The sequence below is a fragment of the Periplaneta americana genome, chromosome 10 (assembly GCF_040183065.1).
Source record: "Periplaneta americana isolate PAMFEO1 chromosome 10, P.americana_PAMFEO1_priV1, whole genome shotgun sequence".
Taxonomy (NCBI): Eukaryota; Metazoa; Arthropoda; class Insecta; order Blattodea; family Blattidae; genus Periplaneta; species Periplaneta americana.
Genome location: NC_091126.1, coordinates 87698246 through 87721257, shown reverse-complemented (window position 1 = coordinate 87721257; position 23012 = coordinate 87698246). Strand labels below are relative to the sequence as shown.

Below are 23012 nucleotides of genomic sequence, written 5' to 3'. Positions count from 1 at the left end.
TATATATATATATATTTATGTGTGTGTGTATTTTTTTTTTTTTTTTTTTTTTTTTGAGTTAAGAGGAATACAGAACTTGGACAATAGACATTCATCTCTGTTTTAAGTATTGACTTTTCTGTCACAGACTTCGATGAAGTATTAAAGTCCCTTAAATGAGGAAGAATCTAATTGAAGGGTTCAGAGCCATAGTGGGCCAAGCGCCATTTATTAAAAACGGAGAAAACAAGGGTTAAAGTTAAGTGAATACCATAGTTTAATGAATATTGACATATCATTTAATTTGAATGTGTATAGTATGTATTCCAGGTGGTGACGGGATTTTTTCTCGTTGCCAAACTTTCAGAACGGCCCCGAGGTTCACTCAGCCTCCTATAAAATTGAGTACCGGGTCTTTCCCGGGGGTAAAAGGCGGTCAGAGCGTGGTGCCGACCACACCACCTCATTCTAGTGCCGAGGTCATAGAAAGCATGGGGCTCTACCTCCATGCCCCTCAAGTGCCTTCATGGCATGTTACGGGGATACCTTTACCTTTTTATAGTTTATATTACTTGCTATATGTTTCCATTGAATTATGTTATAACTTCATTTTAACCCTTGTTTTCTACGGTTTTAGTAAATGGCGCTTGAACCAATATGGCTGTGAACCCTTCAATTGTCAACATATTTGTTAATTATTGTTTGAACTCTACCATTAACAGAAGCTTGAATAACTTGCAAATAAAATAGAGGAGACTGTGATATTGAAATTACACTGAAATAATCGTAATAATATTACACATAGGGTAAAGTGCCCACACGTTTGACAATGGACTGTTCTCTTTCCAAGAATTGCAAGGCTGCGAAGCCAATATCTGTTGAAATGTTGGTACTGTATTTCTTTTACATTTTCCACAATTAATATCCATTTCTCCTTTGGAACTGAAAAAGTCAGGTCTTCCCCGCATAAATGGACGAACCCATAATATGTGTTCCTCGTCTCTGGGTGCACCGCAACCTAATAACTTAGCAATATTTATTTTTGCAATAGTTTATTTCAGGAAAGCCACTCAAAAATGTCTGCATTTTACTAGCAACTAGTTGTTTCTATCGTGTTGTTGACAAGTATATCGCCTGAGAGGAAAATGTGCAGTTGCAAGGTAGGTTAGAATGCGTCCATATCTTTCCTACATAATTTGTATTGTCATGCAAAGCCTTATTGTATGAATGTTTCGTCATATGAATATGTATCATGAGAAACGCTAGGCTATGATAGCTAGAGCCAGGTTGATATGGACAAACTAAGTCCAAAATATGCATATTGAAACAAGAAATGTGCAAAAACATGGAAAATCCAATCTCTTGTAGGGTTTATCTTTCTTAAAAGAAATGTTAGTGATCGTTCAACATCATATGAGGTTACTGGACAAAATTTCAATAAACAAATTGTGAGTTTGTAAGATCCAGGTTCAAGCAAGCCACACTTTCTTTGCACAGGACTTTGAGCACAATGCTATAACCAGGGTTTTTCGGTAGCACCGTGTCTAGTTTTATCTCGACAGCCTCATCAGTGGGTCCTTGTGTGTGAGAAATGTCTTCTATTGGGGTCTCTACTGCTTTCAATAATTTTGCAAGAGGCATTATGAACGAACACACACAAACCACACACAAAATAGAACAAAATCACGCACTTGACACATGGAATGTATGTATGTATTTATTTACACTGCAAGTGGGCAAGCACCCGGTGGCAGTGGTATACACAATATAAACAATACACAAAAAAATGATAAGCAATACACAATAAATTTACAATACACAATACAATTATACAATACACAAATCAATTTTATACACAATACAATAAGAATACACAATATAATTTAACATAATAATAATAAAACATAAATAAAATACCGTAATTTCCCATAACTATGGTCCAGGCACCCAATTATGGTCCAAAACGCATTATGTACTACTTAGTCCCCCGAGAGTTCGGTGTTTGCCATTTAAGGCGCCACTGTGATGGAATTATGTTCCCCATAGATGCTTCTATCTACCATTACACGTGGCAATGATATGGATGCTTAACAAGGTCAGTGTGCATCGTTCTATTGAATGTGTGAAGACACGTAATCATTGAGTTTATGTTTGTCTGTTTTATTAAGCTCTCCTCTGTAGAACTGGTACATTATAGATATATATTTGTTTGTACAATTAAACCTGGCTATATAGTGTTTACTTTCACGTAATAATTAGACTGGCAGAGGTTAAGGACTCTGCGTGAAAAATGTTTAATCTCAAGGCTAGAAGTCAGTCCTCAACTATGTACCACAATTTTTCGTGGACCATAGATGTATTTCATTTTGAAACATTTGTTTTAATGAAATGTGAACAATTTGATTATTTACTTCTGCAAATACGGTATCTCAGTATATTCTAAAACACCATTTAACATTATAGTCCAGTAAATAAAGAAACAGGCTGTTCCAGTATCAATGGTACTAGCACGAATAATGGTCCGGTAAAACGAATACTTCAGGGTAGAAGGATCACAACCGTCCCTGTAAGTGACTATGAGAGCGATGAAATTGAATTGGATACAGATTATGATGTTTCCGGTGTACTCTCCATATTTACAGACAGTGAGTCAGATGTGGAAAAGAAGACGAAATCTGTTAAAATAATGCTAAAGGCACATAGTTATATGGTAGTTACTTATGAGGAGGAATTGTGGCCAGGGAAAGTTTTGGAAGTGAAGAACAATGGAGCTGTTGTTTCATATATAGTAAAAAGCGGCAATTACTGAGGTGGCGAGAAATGGAAGACATTTTATTCTATAGAAAGGAAAACATAATAAAACAAATTGAAAACCCCATATGCGTCTCGAAAAAGAGAGATCTATTTTCAATTTCAGAATTACAAGAGAAGTGGAGACTCAAAGGATAGAAATAAGCCTAGTGAATATAGTTCTCAGTATGGTAAATAAACATTATCAGTGAATTTATCTGCATAATATTTTGCTAAGAATATGTTAGTTTATTTTGATACCGTAATTTTGTCTTTAATATACTGTAGTTGTTCATTATTGCAGGAAAATGACTTTCAGATTTCACTTGTTTATTGTGTGTTTATGCAATGTGTACCAATAAAAAGAATCCATGTACTTTTCATTTATTTTTAATATTTCTGTGCTAGATTATGTTTCTACCCTTAAATGAGAAAATCAATTTATTGATTTACGAATAATTACAGATCCAGCTATAGTCCATTCATGCTTTCAAGGATGAATACATGAGTGGACCATATTTGGGCAACTCAGAATACAACTATGTACCAATGCTTATTATTTTTTCAACACTTGTAATTAAATAATTTCAAACACATATGTCAATATTTATTTAATATACACTTACAAGAGTCCGAAGCCAAAATTTCACTTAATCTGGATGAATAGTATTGAATATACAAAGAAAAATGTGACAAATGTGGACCATAGTTAGGGGAAACTACGGTACATTATTTTACATTACAACCTACATATTTATGTATAGGCCCTACATAAGTTTCAATAGTCTTTCACTTTATTCTCATCTCACTCACTGTAGTGGCACTATGACGCATTTCACTGACACTTTAGCACACATTTCACTGACACACTATAACACATTTCACTGACACTATAGAACACATTTCATTGACGCTATAAATTATCACTGATCGGAACTATTCACTGCACTGTAAATCCATAACTCCACTGACTCACCTCGCTTCACTGATACAGCAGTTCAAATAAGTCAAATAATTACACCCTTATGCATACTGTACATATAAACAGAACTACATTTAAACTAAACATTTCTAGTCTAAGGCCCTCTTACACGCTATTTTTAAATAATTTACAATTTAAACCAAGGAAGTAACTCGTCAGGCTGAATAAATACATGTCACCTTAAAAAATTAAATGTTAAATGTCACCTTAATTTTAATTTGCACTTGATACACAACTTTTAAAATTATTCTTGAAACTCCTTAAGGAAGGACAGCCCTCAAAGACCGCTGCAGCTAGGTCATTCCAATCATTTATAGTCCTGGCGCGTCAAGAAAGAATAAATTAAACAGAAAAAAGATTGGTAGAGGGAGGTAGCCTCAGGTAGGTATGGATGTTTGGGAATGCTTCCTGTTGTGCAGTAGTTCAATGTAACAAAAGCAGATAGTCTTTCTTTCTTTATTTCTTTCTTTCTTTCTTTCTTTCTTTCTTTCTTTCTTTCTTTCTTTCTTTCTTTCTTTCTTTCTTTTTTGTTCTTTCGCAGCTACTTTTCATATGCAAGACATTTCTGCCCATCGAGTACAGTCAAAATAAAAATTGTGTGCTGACAACCAAACAATCTAGAGTTTTATTTTATTTTTTTTTTTACAAAATATGAAAAATTGGAGTATTTATTGAAACAAAATCCTGAAAATATGTTACAATATTTACATAATCCTGTATTATATGCAGTAATGCCTTAAATATGCACTGTATATTCTTAATTTCATATATTCGACATCACAGGTATTCAAAAACGTGTAGAATAATTTTGTATGAACAACTGACCAGTAAAAATAAGCATTTACATACGAATTCCGACCCTAATGATAACAGATCTTGAGTGGATGCGATTTATTGCTCTCCAGGCTGGATAAATGAGTTTTAATTTAATTTGATCATTTGATTGTGGTTCTGGGCGAAATGTACATCTATTATCAGGCGGTACATATGACTTGACGATAGGCTATGTGTCGGAGGAAGAACAATGTTTATATGTAATTTGAAGTCTGACTAGTGTAATATGTAACTGGTCGGCGATGTGTGCAATGAAGAGGGAAAGGAACTGGCCACCCTACTCCATTACCTCCTGGCCTAGTTGCCTCATAAGTGGTGCCTTGTTGGTTTCACTTGTGAGATTCAGACCTGTCTTCGGACAGTGACTAAACAACAAAGAATTTGATTTATAGCTTATTTCAATATGTTGTGGCACTGACCTACATTGGACCTGTCTTCAGTAGTGTACGCGGAGTTCTCGCGACTTTCTTCTATTTGTCGGTAGGATTTAATTTGATTGTATTGTGTGTTGCAGTTCGGGGGGTGCGAACTGCAGCCGCTGTTTCCACATCGAGCTGCGCTCCCGGAATGTTCTGCAAGTCCGCACCGAGGGGCTCGACAAGTGTTACACCAATCAAGACGCCGCGGAAGCCACGTGTCCGAACGAGAAGACCCTCCAGCAGGGTGACCACTTCAAAGACATCATTCTCTACAGTAAGTAGACTGCTATATATTCGCCAAGTCACAATCTGTTTACAAATTTTGACCAATTAGATTACAGCAAACTGCAATGCGCAAACTATTCTACTTAGGTTATTAGAGCGTTTTTATATTACTTTCTCACTCTAAAACAACGAGACAAAAAATGTTAGGTTGCAGAAATTCTGTTTCGTTATTTGCACGGAAATAGAAGTTTTCAGCTACCTGCTACCGAAAAAGTGGTTTTGCATTTGACATCTGCATGTACATAAATTTTGGTGAAATGTGCCTGTACCATATGTAAATGCAAAGTAACTGCATAAGAACGTATTTGTTTAAGTCTAACCATGTCAATTGATGTAGTAAGGTAGTATAATCATGTAAAATTAGGAAGTAAGATGGACTCTTCTTGCACGCAGCTAAAGGAACCCTTAAAATGTAGTTTCTTGCAGGAAATATTCGTTTTGCTTCACGGTACATATGTGGTGAGAGGGGGTGGCATGGCCTTTTACACGACCCTAAGCATACCTAATTCCATACCAGACTGTCGCCCCTTGAGAAAACATTTTATTTCTCAAAGAAAAAATTAAAGGGTCGAAAGGTTATATAACATCCTGACCCAATACTATAAAAGAAGAGGGACATTGTATCCCGTGTGTGATTTCTCTCTGGATCTTGCTTCAGGCAAGTCCACTTAATATTGTAACATTTATACCAGAATAAAACATCTAATCTATTGACTATTGATTTTTGTTACTGCTGTTCGTCGACGCCAGGACCTAAGGGTCCAACCCACTTGACTGAAAAGTAAAAACTGTTCTACACTACACCACACAATTTGTACATCAATTCCTCCGAAGCTACTTTGGAAGATTTTTTCTCATATGCAGTACCTATGAATGAATTTATCCCAGAATGATTTGAATTGAATATATTTTATTAAACATTAATTGGCCAGTTTTTCCAAGTAATGTTTAATTTGGCTTAACAAATGTTAAATTAACAGCTGGTTTATTTTTAACGTTTTGTTAAGATGTTTTCCATTTTTCCAACACAATTTTGTTTAAAATAACCAACACTTAACTTTAACTGTCGTTAATACTATTCTAACTACTCAACAGCAGTTGGTAATGATTTTGCATATGTAAGACAACTTCTTATCGGCTGATATTATTATTTAAATTCTGTACTGTAGAGTAAGTCATGAAACATGTATAAAATCGTAACCTGTTACAGTAGCCATGATTCATACAGTACAGAGAGTTGATAAATGAAAGTTGCATTGACTACTATTGAATAATAATTATTATTATAAGTATGGTTATATTTTATAATGCTAAATATGAATTTCTGTTTAGAAAAATCTCAGTATTATAACCACTAGGTGACAATAATTACACGAATGTGTGTGTAGTCAACTGTACACAAAACCCCGAGGAGAATTCCGTATCATATAAATTCTCTAATTCAGGTCCATGTATAAATTATATGTAATTTCGTCCTAAAGAAGCAATTGCTGCTGAATTATTTTATTATTTACTCACTGCGTATTTTGAAGCACTATTGACATCGGCTATAGTTGAAGAGCCAGTAACATAGAATCTAGAGTTAATAGTAGCTGGTGAATTGGAACAAGTGGCCTATTTCTGTTTGTAGGATATTCAAATCTGATTTCAATTTCTTGCCACGTTGAGATCGCACATTTCCTCAATATTAAATGGATAATAGCTAAGCATCGAAATAAGCGTCAGTATGATAATCAGTTGACTTATAAAGATTATCTTCCTTATATTAATATTCCAAAATATCTTTTAAATTATATATTACCAGTCTTATGGCCGGTTTCACAAAGCTTCATTAAGGTTTTAATGATTCATTAATGTATTTACTGGTTCATTAAATCATTTTTATATCTCACCAAGCATCTTTAGCCTAACGAACCAGTAAATTAAATTTAGTGATAGAAATTTCCGTCTTTAAATGTTTAATTATTCATTAGTTGCAATATAAAATGGCGGAACGTTTCGACGCAGAATTGTTATATCTGGAAGTGCTCGAAAATTGAGAGTCAAATGGAGATAATGTTAACCATTTAAAAACCGATCATTTTGAAAATTTGAATGACACAAAAATCCACAAAAGATACCACGTCACGAAGATCGTGGTACTGGTACTCAAAATTTTAGAAGAAACTGATCATAGGTTAGAATATCATAAAAACGGCTGAGACAAAGCTGAAACTAGTCAACTAGGTAGCATACAACTGAGTTTTATTTTAAGACATGAAAGTGATTAGCTTATTATAACTACATACCGGTACCTAAGAAATATTAGTAAATTAATACATAATGTGCATTTGAAACATAACAAAACTTAATTGGTATATTAACTTTCATTTATTAGAATTATATTATAGCTAGCGATAAGATATGTTTGCACTGGCTTTAAAACAGAAGCGATAGAGCTGGATTCTTGGAGTTTATAATTGTTTTCTTTCCGATGGAAATTTAATTTTCCAGCAAGATAATCACCCCGCGCACACCGCCATAAATGTTCAAAGACGGTTCACGGAAAAGCATGAAAAAAGAGGAGGATTGAAAAATATCGAGACATCCCACCTCAAAATCCAGATCAGTTTTGGGATCAAGTTCTGGCTACCTGGGAAGATTTCGCTAAGAATCAGAACTATTTCCGCGATCTGGTGGACTCAATGCCCCGAAAATGCCAGGCAGTAATAGACGCCGGTGACATGTGGACAATGTATTAGATCCACATGTGTATTTCTTTTATTTTTCTTTAATTTGTTTGTTTATCTTAGTTTTATTTCGGGAAGAAAATTGATCTGCCAAGAGTTTTTTAAATTCTCCTAGTGGAGCCAGAGTTGCGAAATAATTCGTTCCACTACAGAAAATTAAAAAAATGAAGAAAGGTAACATGTATAAAAATTAGTTACGTTAATAAAAAAATTGTTCCCGCCGAGAATCGAACACGGGCCCCTGGAATGGCATGCCAACTCGCTACTGACTGCTCCATCGGAGAGCCATGACGTAACCAGCGCGACGAGGCACATATAGCTGCTCGGCTTGAAGTCTACGGAGACAGCACACATATTATAAACGTATTCGTGTAAATATTTTAATGTTCAGTACAGTACTAGTTAATGTTTCAATTGAACTGATTTACTGAAGCTTGGTGAAACCGGCCCTTACTCTAAACATTCCTCAAAGAGAAACATAACATGTTATTTTCACAACTTTTGTCTGAACAGCTGTGGTGTTATCCGCCATGTTTAACTGTTTGTTAAATGAGTTAACGGGCTGAAATCCTACATTTAAAGTTAACAAATGGTTAAGAACCTGTTAAGCCAAACTGGTGTTGAACAAATGGAAAAACTGTATTTAACAAACTGTTGAAGGTTTAACAGTCGTTAAGTGTTCTAACAATACGTGGACAAACCGGCCAAATGAGTATTTTGAAAACAAAAAAAAAAAGTACGCAACGGTGATCCACTGCAAATCAAATCAGACAGTTGACTACGTTAATTTTACTCTTATACGTATGTAGAATTAATTAATGAATAAAAGATTAGAGTTCGTTCGGAATGAAAAATTATGTTCTGCGCCAAATTAATTAGTAGCGACAAGATTTTATGTACCGATGCTAAAAGTCAGCATTTCAACTATAATCGCGTCGCTGTTACTTCCGACCTGGCTCCTCCTCTTTGTTTGCGTGTTAGACTGGCCGCGTTGTTGCAAAATCTATAACTGCTTGCCGACGAATAGAAAAGTATAAGATTTTCATTCGGTGTAAGGTATTGCTACTTACACTGGAGACTATTCGATACGCGCAAGGCAGAAGCTGGAAGTTCGGTGTTATTCCTTCGTTTATAGTTTACAGTTAATATAATGTTACTTTCTTGTAGTTTGTAATTATTTTATTTACCATAAAATATGTCTAAAAGAAGTAAGGACAGTATTGGCTCGCGAGGAAGGGAAATTATTGAGCTGCCAAAGAACAAAAGTCATTATTTTATTAGTTAGTGTTATCTTTAACCCTCCAATAGTCGCGCGCTCAAGTGAAACGTCAGTGATCGCGTAGATCACAATTGAGGCATTCAGAAGCAAAATAATATAAGTGACATTTTTTTAAAGTGAGATATGTATATATTCTAAATCTTTAATGTTACTTCTGTTCAGAGAAAAAGTAATATAAGTGCAGTTCCAGTCAGTGCTGCTCCATGTTGGCCTTACACTTGTATTACAATGCATACAGAGTTTTGACTGAGAGGCAAACTAATACAAGTGCGTTGTTTACATATTGTTGTTGCGTTTCTTCTGTGTATGACTAATTCATTTGCCATAATGGAGAGAGGTAATAGATTACATATTCGAAATACCTTCGTGGAAGGCCTGCACACATTGAGTTGGACCATCTATACAGTGATCCAATAAGGATAACTTTTGCTAAGTCGAGCAACTTGCAATAGCTAATGACATTCATTCCACTCTTTCCTCGATGACCTGAATCATTAGGATGGGCCTATAATAAGGACTGTAGGAGGTGGAAAAGTGCGTGGAAGAGGAAGTTGAAGGAATATTCGCGGTAGGAACACTACAGATGCACTTCATGACAGAAACATAGATGTTTCAGCAGAGAGAGATGTGACTTCATTAGATGAGGCTAGTGACGTAATGAACAGCGACTAAGGCTGAATTTCATTTAAAATTTGAAATTTTCTTAGCCCTTTTCTTTCGGAGTACCAAAAACCACATCAACTGTTGCCCTAGAAATTGAATATAATATACAACCAATCAGACACTATGTATTAAAAAAGGATCTAAAAATAGGTTTAAAATTGCAAGCCTCATCCAGATCTCAGATGTTCTCCAAACTGTCAGATAATATCCTATGTAATTTATACAAAATAAACAAAGAAGAAATACCAGTCTATATCACAGACACACTCATTGCTAAAACTCCAGTTGTAAATGAAATTCCTTCATGAAAATGGATAATTCCAGAACATAGCCTACAAATTCCACGAAATCATTTCAAAAATGATCCTCCATATATTCTTAAGTTGGATGTCATGGAACTACTCTGCAGCACATATAAGGATTACCTTCAAATTTATACAGATGAATCTCTAAACCCTGATGATGGAACATCAGGAGCAGGGTATTATATTCCAAAATATCAAGAAAATTACTTCATACCATGTTCAGCCTCCTCCAGTCTTGACACTGAATTGCTAGCTATTGATGCTGCTCTTTAGTGTGTTAGTCAAATTTCTGCAAGATCTATTTGAATACTTACTGACTCCTAGGGGGCTATATTTAATCAAATATGTACCACACCTATAGGCACAAAGAATTATTCCAATTTAGAAACTAAGTGAACTAAAAAAACTCCAAAATAAAATAAAATTTCAATGGATACCTAGTCATTGTGGTCTACCTGGAAACGAGAAAGTCGATAACGTGCGAATCAGGCAACATATTTGCAACCAAGACCTCTTCAAGTGATATCTCTATCCAATGCCTTTACTTCAGTAAAGTTTCATTTTATAAACTTATGGATTAACAAAATTGGCTCTCTTCTGACAAAGGAAAAATTTTACAGTCCGTTAAAAAGAAACCGAATGACCTGGAAATTTACGAAAACTTGCCCAGGCATGTTCAAAAATTTTTAACAAGAGCCAGAACAGATCACATTGCACATAATTGTACCTACACCGATTTCACCTTTCTGATAATCCTACTTGTATGTGGTGTAATAATCATGATAATCTGGAACACATTCTTCTATACTGTCCATCCATAAACCACAAAAGAAGTAAATTAAAATCATCAGTATCAGTTGCAGAAGACACATCTCTGCAGTATATATTGACTACACCCCAACTCTGGCTACTAGCAACAGGCGTCTATAATGAACACCGATCAAAATACCCCTAATTTACTATCAAAAAGAAGAACTGAAAATACTACAGTGGACTATAGTTGACTTTATGTTGTCTGCAAACAACTGGATACCAGTAGCGGCCGGTGATCGAAATCCTCGGTGAGGCCAGATGCAATTAGTTTAAGTGCCTCCGATAGGAAATGTTTGTTTATGATATTAATTATTATTGTTATACTATTAATATCATTATTACTGTATTATTATTATTATTATTATTATTATTATTATTATTATTATTATTATTATTATTACTACTACTATTATTAATCTATTCTTATTACTATCAATGAAAAATAATAATTTCACTCACCAAATAAGCTGTTATGCTGTGAGTTTCAGTGATTGTTTCGTGTGATGAAGCAACCCATATTAGGCCTATGTGTTGAAATTCCTCTTTCTTTCTTTTCTTTTTATTTTTTTCCTTTGACAGCAACAAACAAGGCCAAGAGAAGTTTATTTTACACCACATTACCACTTAACCATTTATGTTGCCCATACCAGGATGCAATAGAAACTTGCGTTTTAAGATTGTCAGAAAAATTATCAGCGATGTCGTAGGTATCTCGGTAGTCTCTCTCTTTATTTAAAACTTCCTTTCTATTAATATTATTTCTTCTCGAAAAAGGACACTAACAATGAATTAACTACACCAGCATTATTTCTCTCATTTGTTTCTGTTTATATTTTCCCAAAATACATAACAACATTGGCCCAGATTCACTACTGTACTACGAAGTACAATAGTAGAACACCCTCGCTTAAGTCATAAACTGAGACATAAGGGGAGAGAATAGTGTGAGTCTCTGCCTGCCAAAGAGCTGGAATTTTGTTATTTATGGCCTAGTTAGGAAGACGAGTCACCACTGCTATTCCCACCCCACTCTACCCTTGAGGCCGGCCCACGAATGGGACGAGTGAAACCTGACCAGGCCAGCCGAATTGTGCCTCAGCTACAACGTTTTAAGCGTAAACTCAAAGCCCGCGAAAGGACATGAAATGCATAAGCCAGACCCGGCACGAACGATTCTGGCCTCAGAAACAAATTTTACTGCAAAACAGGTCTATATACATCACAAGCCAGACCCGGCACGAGCGATCCGCGCCTCAGGAACAAATTTTACTGCAAAACAGGTCTATATACATCAAAGTTTTCAAATGCTTCTACAGCGATATATGCTTCATTGAAATAAGTAATACATTATATAAAAACACAAAATTTGATTTCAGTTAAGCCAAGTGGCTGAGGCCCGGCCTCACTTGCCTCAGTCAATCAGCCGCCACTGCTGGATACATTAAGAAGATTAATTGATTCTTTCGTTATACAGACACATTTTTTATTACAATATGATAATAAGAAAGCTCAAGTGGTGTTAAGACAGAAATGTTTCAATGTTGTAAGCAATGTCCTTGTTCTTGTTTTAAATAATATAAAAATACTGAAAACCATTGCACTTATATTACTTTTCCACAAACATTTTTTCGTGGCAAAATAATACAAGTGGCTTTAGGACCCTATTTTACCTAAACTGTTTTAGAATAGATAATTTATATTTAGAAGTTAGAAAATATAGATACCAACATATACAACTCTAAATTTACAGCCACATAGTCCTGTAACAGATTTTTTAATTTCCGTTTCAACTTCAAAGTAACTTATCTCAAAACTTACTAAATGTCACTTGTATCACTTTGCTTCTGAGTGCCTGAATTGTGATCCATATTGAGTGATTTTTTTTACATATAATGTTATTTTTTTAACTCCTCTGGTTAATTATTAATGATTACCAGGCAGCGCATTCTTGTTCCCAAACGTACAGCGGATCGATTAGTTTCTTCTGGTACATCTATTACGCCACTTCGATGTATAACGTGGCTAAGGATGCATAACCAGCGTAGTATCATAGTCTAGTATATACAGTCACGAAGATCAATACGTAGTAAATATGATCCATAGATAGTTGCTAACCACTAGGACGCTACTGTCGCCTCATTACAGGCAATGCGAAATAGTACTTGCACAGTCTATTGTTCCTAGTACCCTCATAAACTCAAGCTTCGTGACTGTATATACTAGCCTACTAGTACTAGACTGTGGTAGTGATGTAAACAGGTACGCATAGACTGTGAATCATAGTAAAATACAGGCTCTCCATCGTCAATATTGTATATATAAAACACGAGGTTATGACTACAATGTGATCTGATTCTAATACTGAGTAAGTTGCATTTTCATTCAGACTTTTGTGTTAATATTATTTTATTTATCAATTTATGTTATATTGTATTTCATTTTGATCTGTATTTTGTATAAATTGTGTAAAATATAAATATTGTTAATTTGTGTATTGATTTTTGTTATTATAATTATGTCACTGTAACGTCTTGTGATGTAGGAAGAATATTTTCTTAGCTTAAACAAATTTTTACTGACAATTATGGTATAAGATATGAATTTCATAATCTCAGAATATATATTTTTGTTTACCGTAACGGAGCTGATTTTTTTAATGAATTAATTGTATATAGGCTATTGTATTTATAGAGTATATACAGTTAATGTGTATCATGTTTACTATTATGTTGTATAATAATATATATTATATATACTAGTTCAGTATTATTACCGATATAATTAAATTTCCTGTCATATGTAGCACTAATATTTTGTAGAGCGCTAGTTTCGCAATGCTAGTGCGTTTATGTGTTTAAAAACTAGCTAGAGAGACCATTTCAATTTAGTAGCAATCCAACTTACAGTTTTCATGCTCCATTATTATTATTATTATTATTATTATTATTACTATTACTATTATTATTATTATTATTATTATGTACCGAAATAGGTTTTACCTTTCGTAGCGTCCTGACATAAGCATTTAAGATTAGAATATGAACCCAGAGACTCCAGGATATACTAACCGACAACTTTCCTAACTTGTTTGGTTAAGAAAATGCGCTGCCTGGTGATTACACATTAACAGAATGTAATTATATTCATTTTTTTTTTCAAAATTAAAATACAATTGTTTGTCAATTAATGAATTAATAAATGCTGTAAAATCGTAAATTTAGAGACTGAGAACATCTGTGCGGAGCACAGTCGGGATCCAGGAACGCACCAACTTACAGTAATTACACGCCAAAGAAAACAGTAGCTTAACACTTTTTAATTATAGTGAATAGCTGAGAGGGTAAACAAATATACGAATGAAAGGTACCCAGACGACAGATAAAATAAGTGCTGCCATCTTGTATCATCAGTCATAAATAAAGCACTGGATCATGGATCACTATTGTGATTAGAGACCTGCAAAACTGCGCACACAACCGGTTTAGATTCGACCGGTCGGAGCTCAACCGGCTACGATGAACATCGGGACGAATAACTCGGTTGTCGAGCGGTTACGCCTGATGTATTGCAGAGTAGACAGAACATCAGGCGGATTTACATGAAACTAACGTTTTTCGAGTACACAACCGGAGTAACAAGGAAATTTACGTTGTCTTATTGAAAAAAAAAAAGTGTTTGCAAGTATTCTTACAGTTCATTCGACACTATAACAGTTATATTTTCTTTATTATTCTGAACTTGCAGTAACTTTATAAGTATCGTTTATATTTTAAACTTTTTACAGTTTTATTAATGAAAGTTGCTTATAGATATGTTAAACAATGTTATAGTTTTTCACAGAATAAGACGTTCACAAGCCATGTATATTTTTCTTACCAATAAACACTATATAGCTGGCGTTTTTCTATACCAGTGTTAAACAGTATACGTCATAACTTCATCATTTGATTACGTCGTAACTCCTTCTCGTCACATAATGACTGAATCTTGTTCGATTTGTATAACCCAATGATCGATATTATATACGTTCATGTAAGATCGCGAATTATTTAGAACACAGAAAGAAATGGTAAGGAGGAAGAAAATACGATCTCCAAATAACACCAGGTACACTTCATCATAAAATAACTCATTAACATTTTCTCAGTAGGCTATACAAACAGAGTAATAATATTGAAGGATATTTATTTTGTTTAATTACGAAAATATGTTTGCTTCAAATAGGAATACAAATAATTTGACACTTTAATACATTTATTTTTGTATTTCGAACTTGCAGTAATTTGACTAGTAACAAATAAATGAACAATGGACACAATGACATCGAAGGAAATAGACGTAATATATAATGTGAAATATCATAATGTAAACATATCCAAAACTATAATTACAATTCATTATAAAACAAAATAGGAAATAAGTACATAAGTCCATTATGACGTTTGTACTTTAAACTACAAAACAAAATGTATAGGTCTACCTCTAAAACAATAGTTGCATGCTTTTTAATTATTCTAATCAGTTGCAATATTATTTATTAAGAAATCAATTTAAAAAGATAAACAGTAATGCTATTTTCAACAATACGATTACTTTGGCTCCCAATGGTTGTTGTTCTGTACAAAATAAGTATAATTTACACATTTCTAAACTACGAATAACAAAAGAATAGCAAGGTTTAGAAACAAATCATTCTGTATAGAAAAGATATACTTCAGAGAAAACAAGTGTCATTCAAAGAACTATTTTATTACACACGTGGTAATATCAACTATTTGATGTTCACAATTATTATTAGGGCCTATTATCATAGACTACATGGTCAGAGTTGACTTCTTGTGTTTATGTATTAATAAATCTGTTTTACTAGTCTAAAGTTATGCTCGGTGGAAACACTTATTCATGGAATGGCCAATATTCATTTCACAAGTGTTGCTAGAGAGGCTAGAGTTGTTTGGTGATCTTTCCATCAATTTAGTATGTAGAAAATGAAATGGGCATAATGTATAATGTGAGATATAAGTAAATAAATCCAAAATAGAATTACGATTAATCACGAAACATAAAATTAAATGCATTCCTCCAAAACAGTAGCTATTCATATACAGGGTAGAAGTGAAATAACCCTGAGATTGTACTGGGCGATAAGGTTCACTTAAATGAATGGAAAAACCTTTATTATGTTTATGACTCTAGTCGTACAGTCTTACTAATAAACAGTGTATAGTTTTTATACGAGACTTATGCAGAGTTGAGACAGAAATCGTTACTAATAAACCGTGAATAAGCTATGGACGTATAAACAGGCTGTAACTATACAATGGTAATTGCTTTGCAGTAGTTATATACAAGAAACCCCTTGTTTAAGCGTTGTATATAGCGAAAAAATGGCCGCCCCTCTAACAGCTGTTCGTATCGACTGTCATTTTATGATGATGGTTACCGTGTAACCACAGAAGCACAAACCAAATATCATAGAATTATTAGAATAATATTGCTGTAGCTTGTATTCTTTGACCAAAATGTAGTGTGGTAATCGATTAGAGCCAGTTGTACTATCGATATTTAACACGCCACACTAGAGCGCTCTACCGGATGCAATAGAGAACCTCAGATATTCTATTACCTTTCGTAACGAAGTAATGACGAAACTATGACGTAGCTGTGTAACAGTTATACTGTTATACACGACGTATGTAGTGATTATTAGTAAGGAATTTACACACGACTTATAAACGAGCTACTCATTGTATAAGACAGTTAAACGTCTGTATATAGGGTTTTTATTAGTAAGACCGATAGTAAACATACTAAAAGCATTGGTTGTAGGTTTCAGAAGATATAAAGTTATTTTCGTTTTAGTTTTATTATTGATCGAGTTTACTGTTTTTTAAGTGTGTAATTATTGTAATATTATAATTCAGTTTTCTAGTGTAAGCAAAAATTACAACCTTGGTAATTTGTGGATACCGAAAGTTTTTTTCTGCAATTTACGCTTTACAACGTCTGTAGTTTCACGCTGCATGCTGTTTGTTCCTCTTGATGATCCGCAGCTATAATATCTGGATGGTTCACTGTGATCTTCATTTTATACGCCAGAGCCGTCCACCCACAGAGAGATCGAATCAACTCGAATACTCGTTAAAGCGAATACTGAGGCAGTACGCAAGCAGATGTACTTCGCATACTGCCTATAAAGCCAGGCGTTCAGTAGCGCTATGTAAGTTCCTTCGGTTTTCAACCGGTTTTGCAGGACTCTAATTGTGATCCACACGACCACTGGAGGGTTAATAGTTCATTAGTCAGTAGTCTACGAGCAATGAATGCAATTTAATGAATATTTGCCCTGTTAAAATGAAGTTATTTATGGATCAGCAACAGGTAATATACATGTTTTGAGTCATGAAATAGATTAGACAATATACTATATCAGTTTCATATAACTGTTACATTCTAAGCTCTGTTCATTTGTAGACATGTATATTGCTGCATGTCTTAATTATTATACACATATGTAACAGTGGCGGAGCCGGTATTTAAAGAGTGGGTAGGCAGAAATTAATACATTACTTTGCTAACAATAGGCCGAGGTAAATGTTTATTCCTTTGTAAGGGACTTTAAATTCGCTAAATTGTGTTTTAACAATTTACAATACGAAAGTTTAATTAATTTTGTCGCTGAAAATTGCTAAGAGTAGCTATATTGTTAAAAGTGACTTCAAGCACTGGAAATATGAATATTTCTTGTTGCTCGCTGTGATTGGTCGTGAGATGCTTCTCATAGCGCCGCACAGTGTGTAGCCGGTGAAGCAGCTAGCCGGCCAAAAATCAATTTTCACAGCCTATCTTTAATGCTAAATTCTTATATAGACATGTTTATAACACTCCAAAGAATACTATCCAAGTGTAGACAGATGCTTATATCTGTTAGGGGACCTCACAACAGAGCTAAAGTTGCGTGTCTCCGATAAGATCATTTACGCTGCAGAGGCAGGCGCGCAGTTTGTATTTGGATGGTGCAAAGTGGTGAAGTTAGTACAGTATTTTTTCTAATACAGAGTGTGGATATATTATAAGAAGGTATGTACTTACATATAAGCTAATTTTCGTGACAAAAATTATCTTATTGTCTAGAATAAGTGTCAGGATAAACATGTGCAAAGAGTTTGAGTTTTACCTTATTATATGACTTCGAGTTGACTTTTAAAAGGTATAGCCCTCTATCACCTCAATAAAATTTTGTAGAGATATTCATTATACTTTTCTGAATACGACGTCGTGATTTTTTTCTGCAAACAGGTGCATACAGAGTAGCTATTAATTATTTTCAGACACCATGCGCTCCGTAATCCAGAGAGCTGTTTTCCAGATGTCGAACAAGAGAGAGAGAAAAGTGAAATTCTCAAATATAGTTGAACATTTTGGTCTCAAAGATTACTCTGAACACTTTTACAGTCAATAAAAAATGAATTAAATTTCTATGCTCGAAAATTCGATTACGGTGGGGAAAAATACAGCACAAATGAGAAAAATTTCTTAAAATATAATGCGCTATGTTTGAACCAAGAATCAAAGTCTGAGAATAAAACATATAATACTCTGCCATCTACTAAAAAACAATTCCAATTTGAGTCTCCCAGTACAAGCATTTGAGGACGTCCACGTAAACGTTTCGGAGAACTGAGCGAAAGATCAAAACGGAAAAAAAAACTAGTCCACTTTTTAAAGAAAGATCCCCAGAAGAAAAGCTTTCTGCTGCCCATATGGGTTTCAGAACTCCTAGGAAAAGAGATGCGGCCAATATTATAGGAGAGCTTTCACTTGCATCACTTCAACGTCCGACAAAATGGAGGAAAAAAAAGTGAAAATTGATTTTACAGGAACGACCAACAATTGTTACCTAATAAGGCTCTCGCTTTGATTACTGATTTACAGTTGACCTCTAATCAATATAAAGAATTAAGGGAAATGCAAAATCTTGTAACAATTAATTTAGATCCACCGTTTTATTTATTGCGAAACATTGATGATAGGATAGGTTCAGGCAGGAAAGGGGACTACCTTGTTGACATGATAAAACAAAGTAGTCGGAATAAAAACGATGCAGATACCGGAAGAATATTTTTCAGGGAGGTTTCCACTTTCGCATATATTACGGGAATAGATGGAAATCTAATAAGTCGTTTACACACATAATATCAGAAACCTTTTTCTTGTGGTTTTGCAATACTGATGAACGGGCACTTTACATGTATGCAAGGTAGACAAGGGAATTATATTTATTCTTGCACAAATAGTATTATATGCCTACAACCCTTCACAAACTCTTGGCTCGTGGACAGAAGGTCACAGGACACTATTATACTTACTGGCAAACTATCTGAGGAAGCCCAGTAAAGAGAAACAAATACTATATATTATACTTTTCGGAGAAGTCTTCGCAAGAAAAACATCAAGAAAGAGACAAATACCTATCTTTTACTCAGGCTACTTATTTTTTTGGACCCTTACATCACCAGCTTAAAGAAATTAAGAAGAGAAAATCGTGGTCAATTTTAATAGTAGTGGTGCCTCCGTTATTCGGTGCTGCCGAAGGAGAGACTAGCAGCGAGGATACAGATTCTGATGGGGATGCATCTGACGTCTGAACGAGTAAGATATGTAGCAATATTTCTTCGTCTTACGCTTTCAATTTTAAGCGCATTCCACATTATGAACATTAATTTATTTTTTCACTCAAATAGAATTTTTTTACAATATCACTAATTTTATTTTCAGTAAAAATAGTTGCTACTTTCATTTTCATTATTAAAAACTTATCCACTTCAATAATTGAATGTACATAATAAATTTCATGAAAATTGAACGATTAGTTTTCGAGAAATGATTTTTGGCCGGCTAGACTCGCTAAATTAGACACTGTGCGCCGTGGAGGTGAGTTGCTAGAAATACTTTCTGCCACCAAAGAACTTTATGCTATTTTCCTTTTCTCCCAATTATCACCGTAAAGCCACGACTGTCTATAGACTAGTCATTAGGCCGGGAATACACGGACGCGCTGCGGCAGTAACGCGGCATTACATGTAATGCGCGGAGGAAATCGTGCACTCTCGAACAAGTGGTGCGCACGATACGAACCATCTGAGCAGCGCGCAAACCTCAAACACCTTTCTAGTTCCATTCTATCTAGCACGATGCACGACCATGGAAAACGAGGAAGCTTTGTTAACTGCTATTTGCGCTTTGGTAGTAATAGGATACATTTTGAACAGAAAGAAACGACCTACTGTACAGACTGTACAAGAAGCTGCTAGGGAGTAATTTGTTAAATGTAATAAACTTTCGATAAGCGGCCAGTATAAAAACCTTAGGACTACTCGGCTGATTTCCACCAATTCTGGAGAATTATTGGTAAAAATTGGGCAAACTAAAAAATCAGCCAACAACGTGCGAGAACCAATCTGAAGTCAAGATAGGACAATAGGCCTATTTATTGTACTAAACTCAATTCATCCTTTGAAGAATGTTATTGTGTAATTAACAAAGCATGTAAAACAGTATTTCTGGTTGATTGTCTGTATATGTCAATATTCCAGGTTCGCACTGACTTTACGATTCTTGGTAACAGGGGATTCGTTTACAAGCCGTTAATACCTTTTGCGAATTTCAAAACAGATTATCGGAGAAATAATTCCAGAAGTTTGCCCATCAGTTGTCAGCGCATTAAAGAAAAATATCAAGATGAGTTAAATCATAGTACGAACATAATGTGTTTTTTAATGGGGATATTTTAATTGCAATACGAATAATGAGACATTTAGAGAATAAAAAATTCGAAATATCACACAAAGAAAAATTAATATTTCGAAGTCACATTGTAATAAAGAAACACATACAATGAAACTACAAACATTTTCTTTTTAGAGTAATCAAAAATTGATTGCCGAATAAAAAGAAATTATGGTTTATTTAACGACGCTCTCAAACTGCACAGGTCATATCAGCATCGCCGGTGTGCCGGAATTCTTTCCCGCAGGAGTTCTTTTACATGCCAGTAAATCTACTGACATAAGTCTGTCGCATTTAAACACAATTAAATGTCATCGACCTGGGCCGGGATCGAACCCGCAACCTTGAGCATAGAAGGTCAGAGCTATACCAACTATGCTACTCAGGTCGACTTTGCCAAATGATGTTTTTAATTTAAGTGTAGTCAAAACGAGTATTTTAAATCAGCCAAAGAAAATGATTTTAAAATAAAGCATAGGAATGCAAAATATATACAACAAATACTACAGAAGTTGTTATTCAATTCATTAAAAATAATAAGAAAAAAACAAGACATTAAACGTGCTGGTTTTGACTATCGGATTAGCCTATGTGATTAACATTCTGGGGACGGAGTTTTGACTGGATGATGTTGGGGAGAGCCAAGAGAGTTTGATTCAAATCCGAAAGTGACAGGGTGTAGTGTAGTAAGAATGGGATTGGAGATTTTGTCATTAAAGTCGGCTTGAGAAGACTTGAGTCGGAGGACGTTGCGGTGGTTCGGGAGCTGAACCATAGTAAGTTGAGGGAGTAATTGATTAAGTTGACTAGGGTAACCCATTTGGGAATAAGGCATCAAATGAAGGTGCAGATGAATGAAAACGTTCTTGTCCATAGTAAGTTGGTATTTCAAAGAAGTTTCGTTTTGCTTTCACCTGAATATCATAAATAGCTTGCTGAATTACTTTCCTAGTAGTCGCATGATATGCTATTATTTTCGATAAAAGTACAAAATGATTTGACTTCACACTGTTCAACAGTGATCTTTAACCTCCCAGAAGCCATCGGCGTGGTTCAGGCGGTAGCGCGTTTGCCTGCTGATCCGGAATTGCGCTCAAGCATGGGTTCGATTCCCGCTTGGGCTGATTACCTAATTATGTTTTTCTGAGGTTTTCCTCAATCGTAAGAAAGTAATCTATGGCGAATCCTCGGCCTCATCTCGTCAATTGCCAAATCGCTATCACAAATTTCATCGACGCTAAATATAACCTAACCTAGTAGTTGATTGAACGTCGTAAAATAACGAATTAAAAAAGTTAACGTCCCAGCAGCGGCTTGCATAATTCCAACAGCGTCTGTCAGTAATTCTGTACTATCATCCTGCTTTTTCGCTCGTGTTGGAGCCCTGTCTCATCTTGCGTATTCCCTGGCACGTTCCGTTGTTTTCATTATAATAGTCAATATCACCAGGTTTCCACAAGACAGGGCATAATTTATGAGGTCCAGTCTACTTCAGACCACTCCATGCTTGGGGTGTGCGCGCTTCACGAGACAAACGGCAACGAACCCGTCCACACTGCGGCAACGAATCCCTTTGTGTTCGCGAGAAAAACCGACAAGAAACGGACCGCTGCGCGGCATTTGAGGTGTGCGCGTTCTGGCCGCAGCGCGTGCTTGAAATCGCGTACAAACGAGCGAACGAGGCCTCGAATTCTGTTCGACCCGTGTATTCCCGGCCTTATAGAGGACCGGGTAATTCTGTGGAAAACACACACACTCACTCACTCTCTCTCTCTCTGTCTGTCTCTCTCGCTCCCTCTCTCCCTCTCTCCTACTCCCCGTCTCCCCCTCCCTCCCTCTCTCTCCCTCTCCCTCCCTCTCTCTCTCTCTGGCCTCCCCTAGGTTGGGATCCGCAAAGCGTACGGCCTCACAGAGGACAGAACATTAACGAAGGACATTCATCTGTGTCCGAGGCGGGATTCGAATCCACTATTTTCAGACTCCGTCCCCTAAGGGAAGCTCACCTGAGACCGCATACATGTAATGAATTCTTTATTTTTTTAGAGTCTAAGAACTTCTGCAGCTAAGGGAAAAGTAAGTAGGCCTACTGTACTATGTTATAACCAAAACATCCACTTCCCTGAGATTTTCTTTCATGTTTGTAGA

The 23012-nt window shown here is 35.3% G+C and overlaps 1 protein-coding gene across 3 annotated transcripts in view; it reads left to right on the top strand.

Moving 5' to 3' along the window:
* The window catches only part of LOC138707874 (uncharacterized), a 469237-nt gene that overhangs the window by 287112 nt on the left and 159113 nt on the right, over positions 1-23012 (top strand). For all 3 annotated transcript variants that reach the window (XM_069837876.1, XM_069837875.1, XM_069837874.1), the window contains exon 3: positions 5100-5278. In XM_069837876.1, the coding sequence (XP_069693977.1) occupies positions 5100-5278 (179 nt within the window). The remainder of the gene's footprint in view (positions 1-5099; positions 5279-23012) is intronic.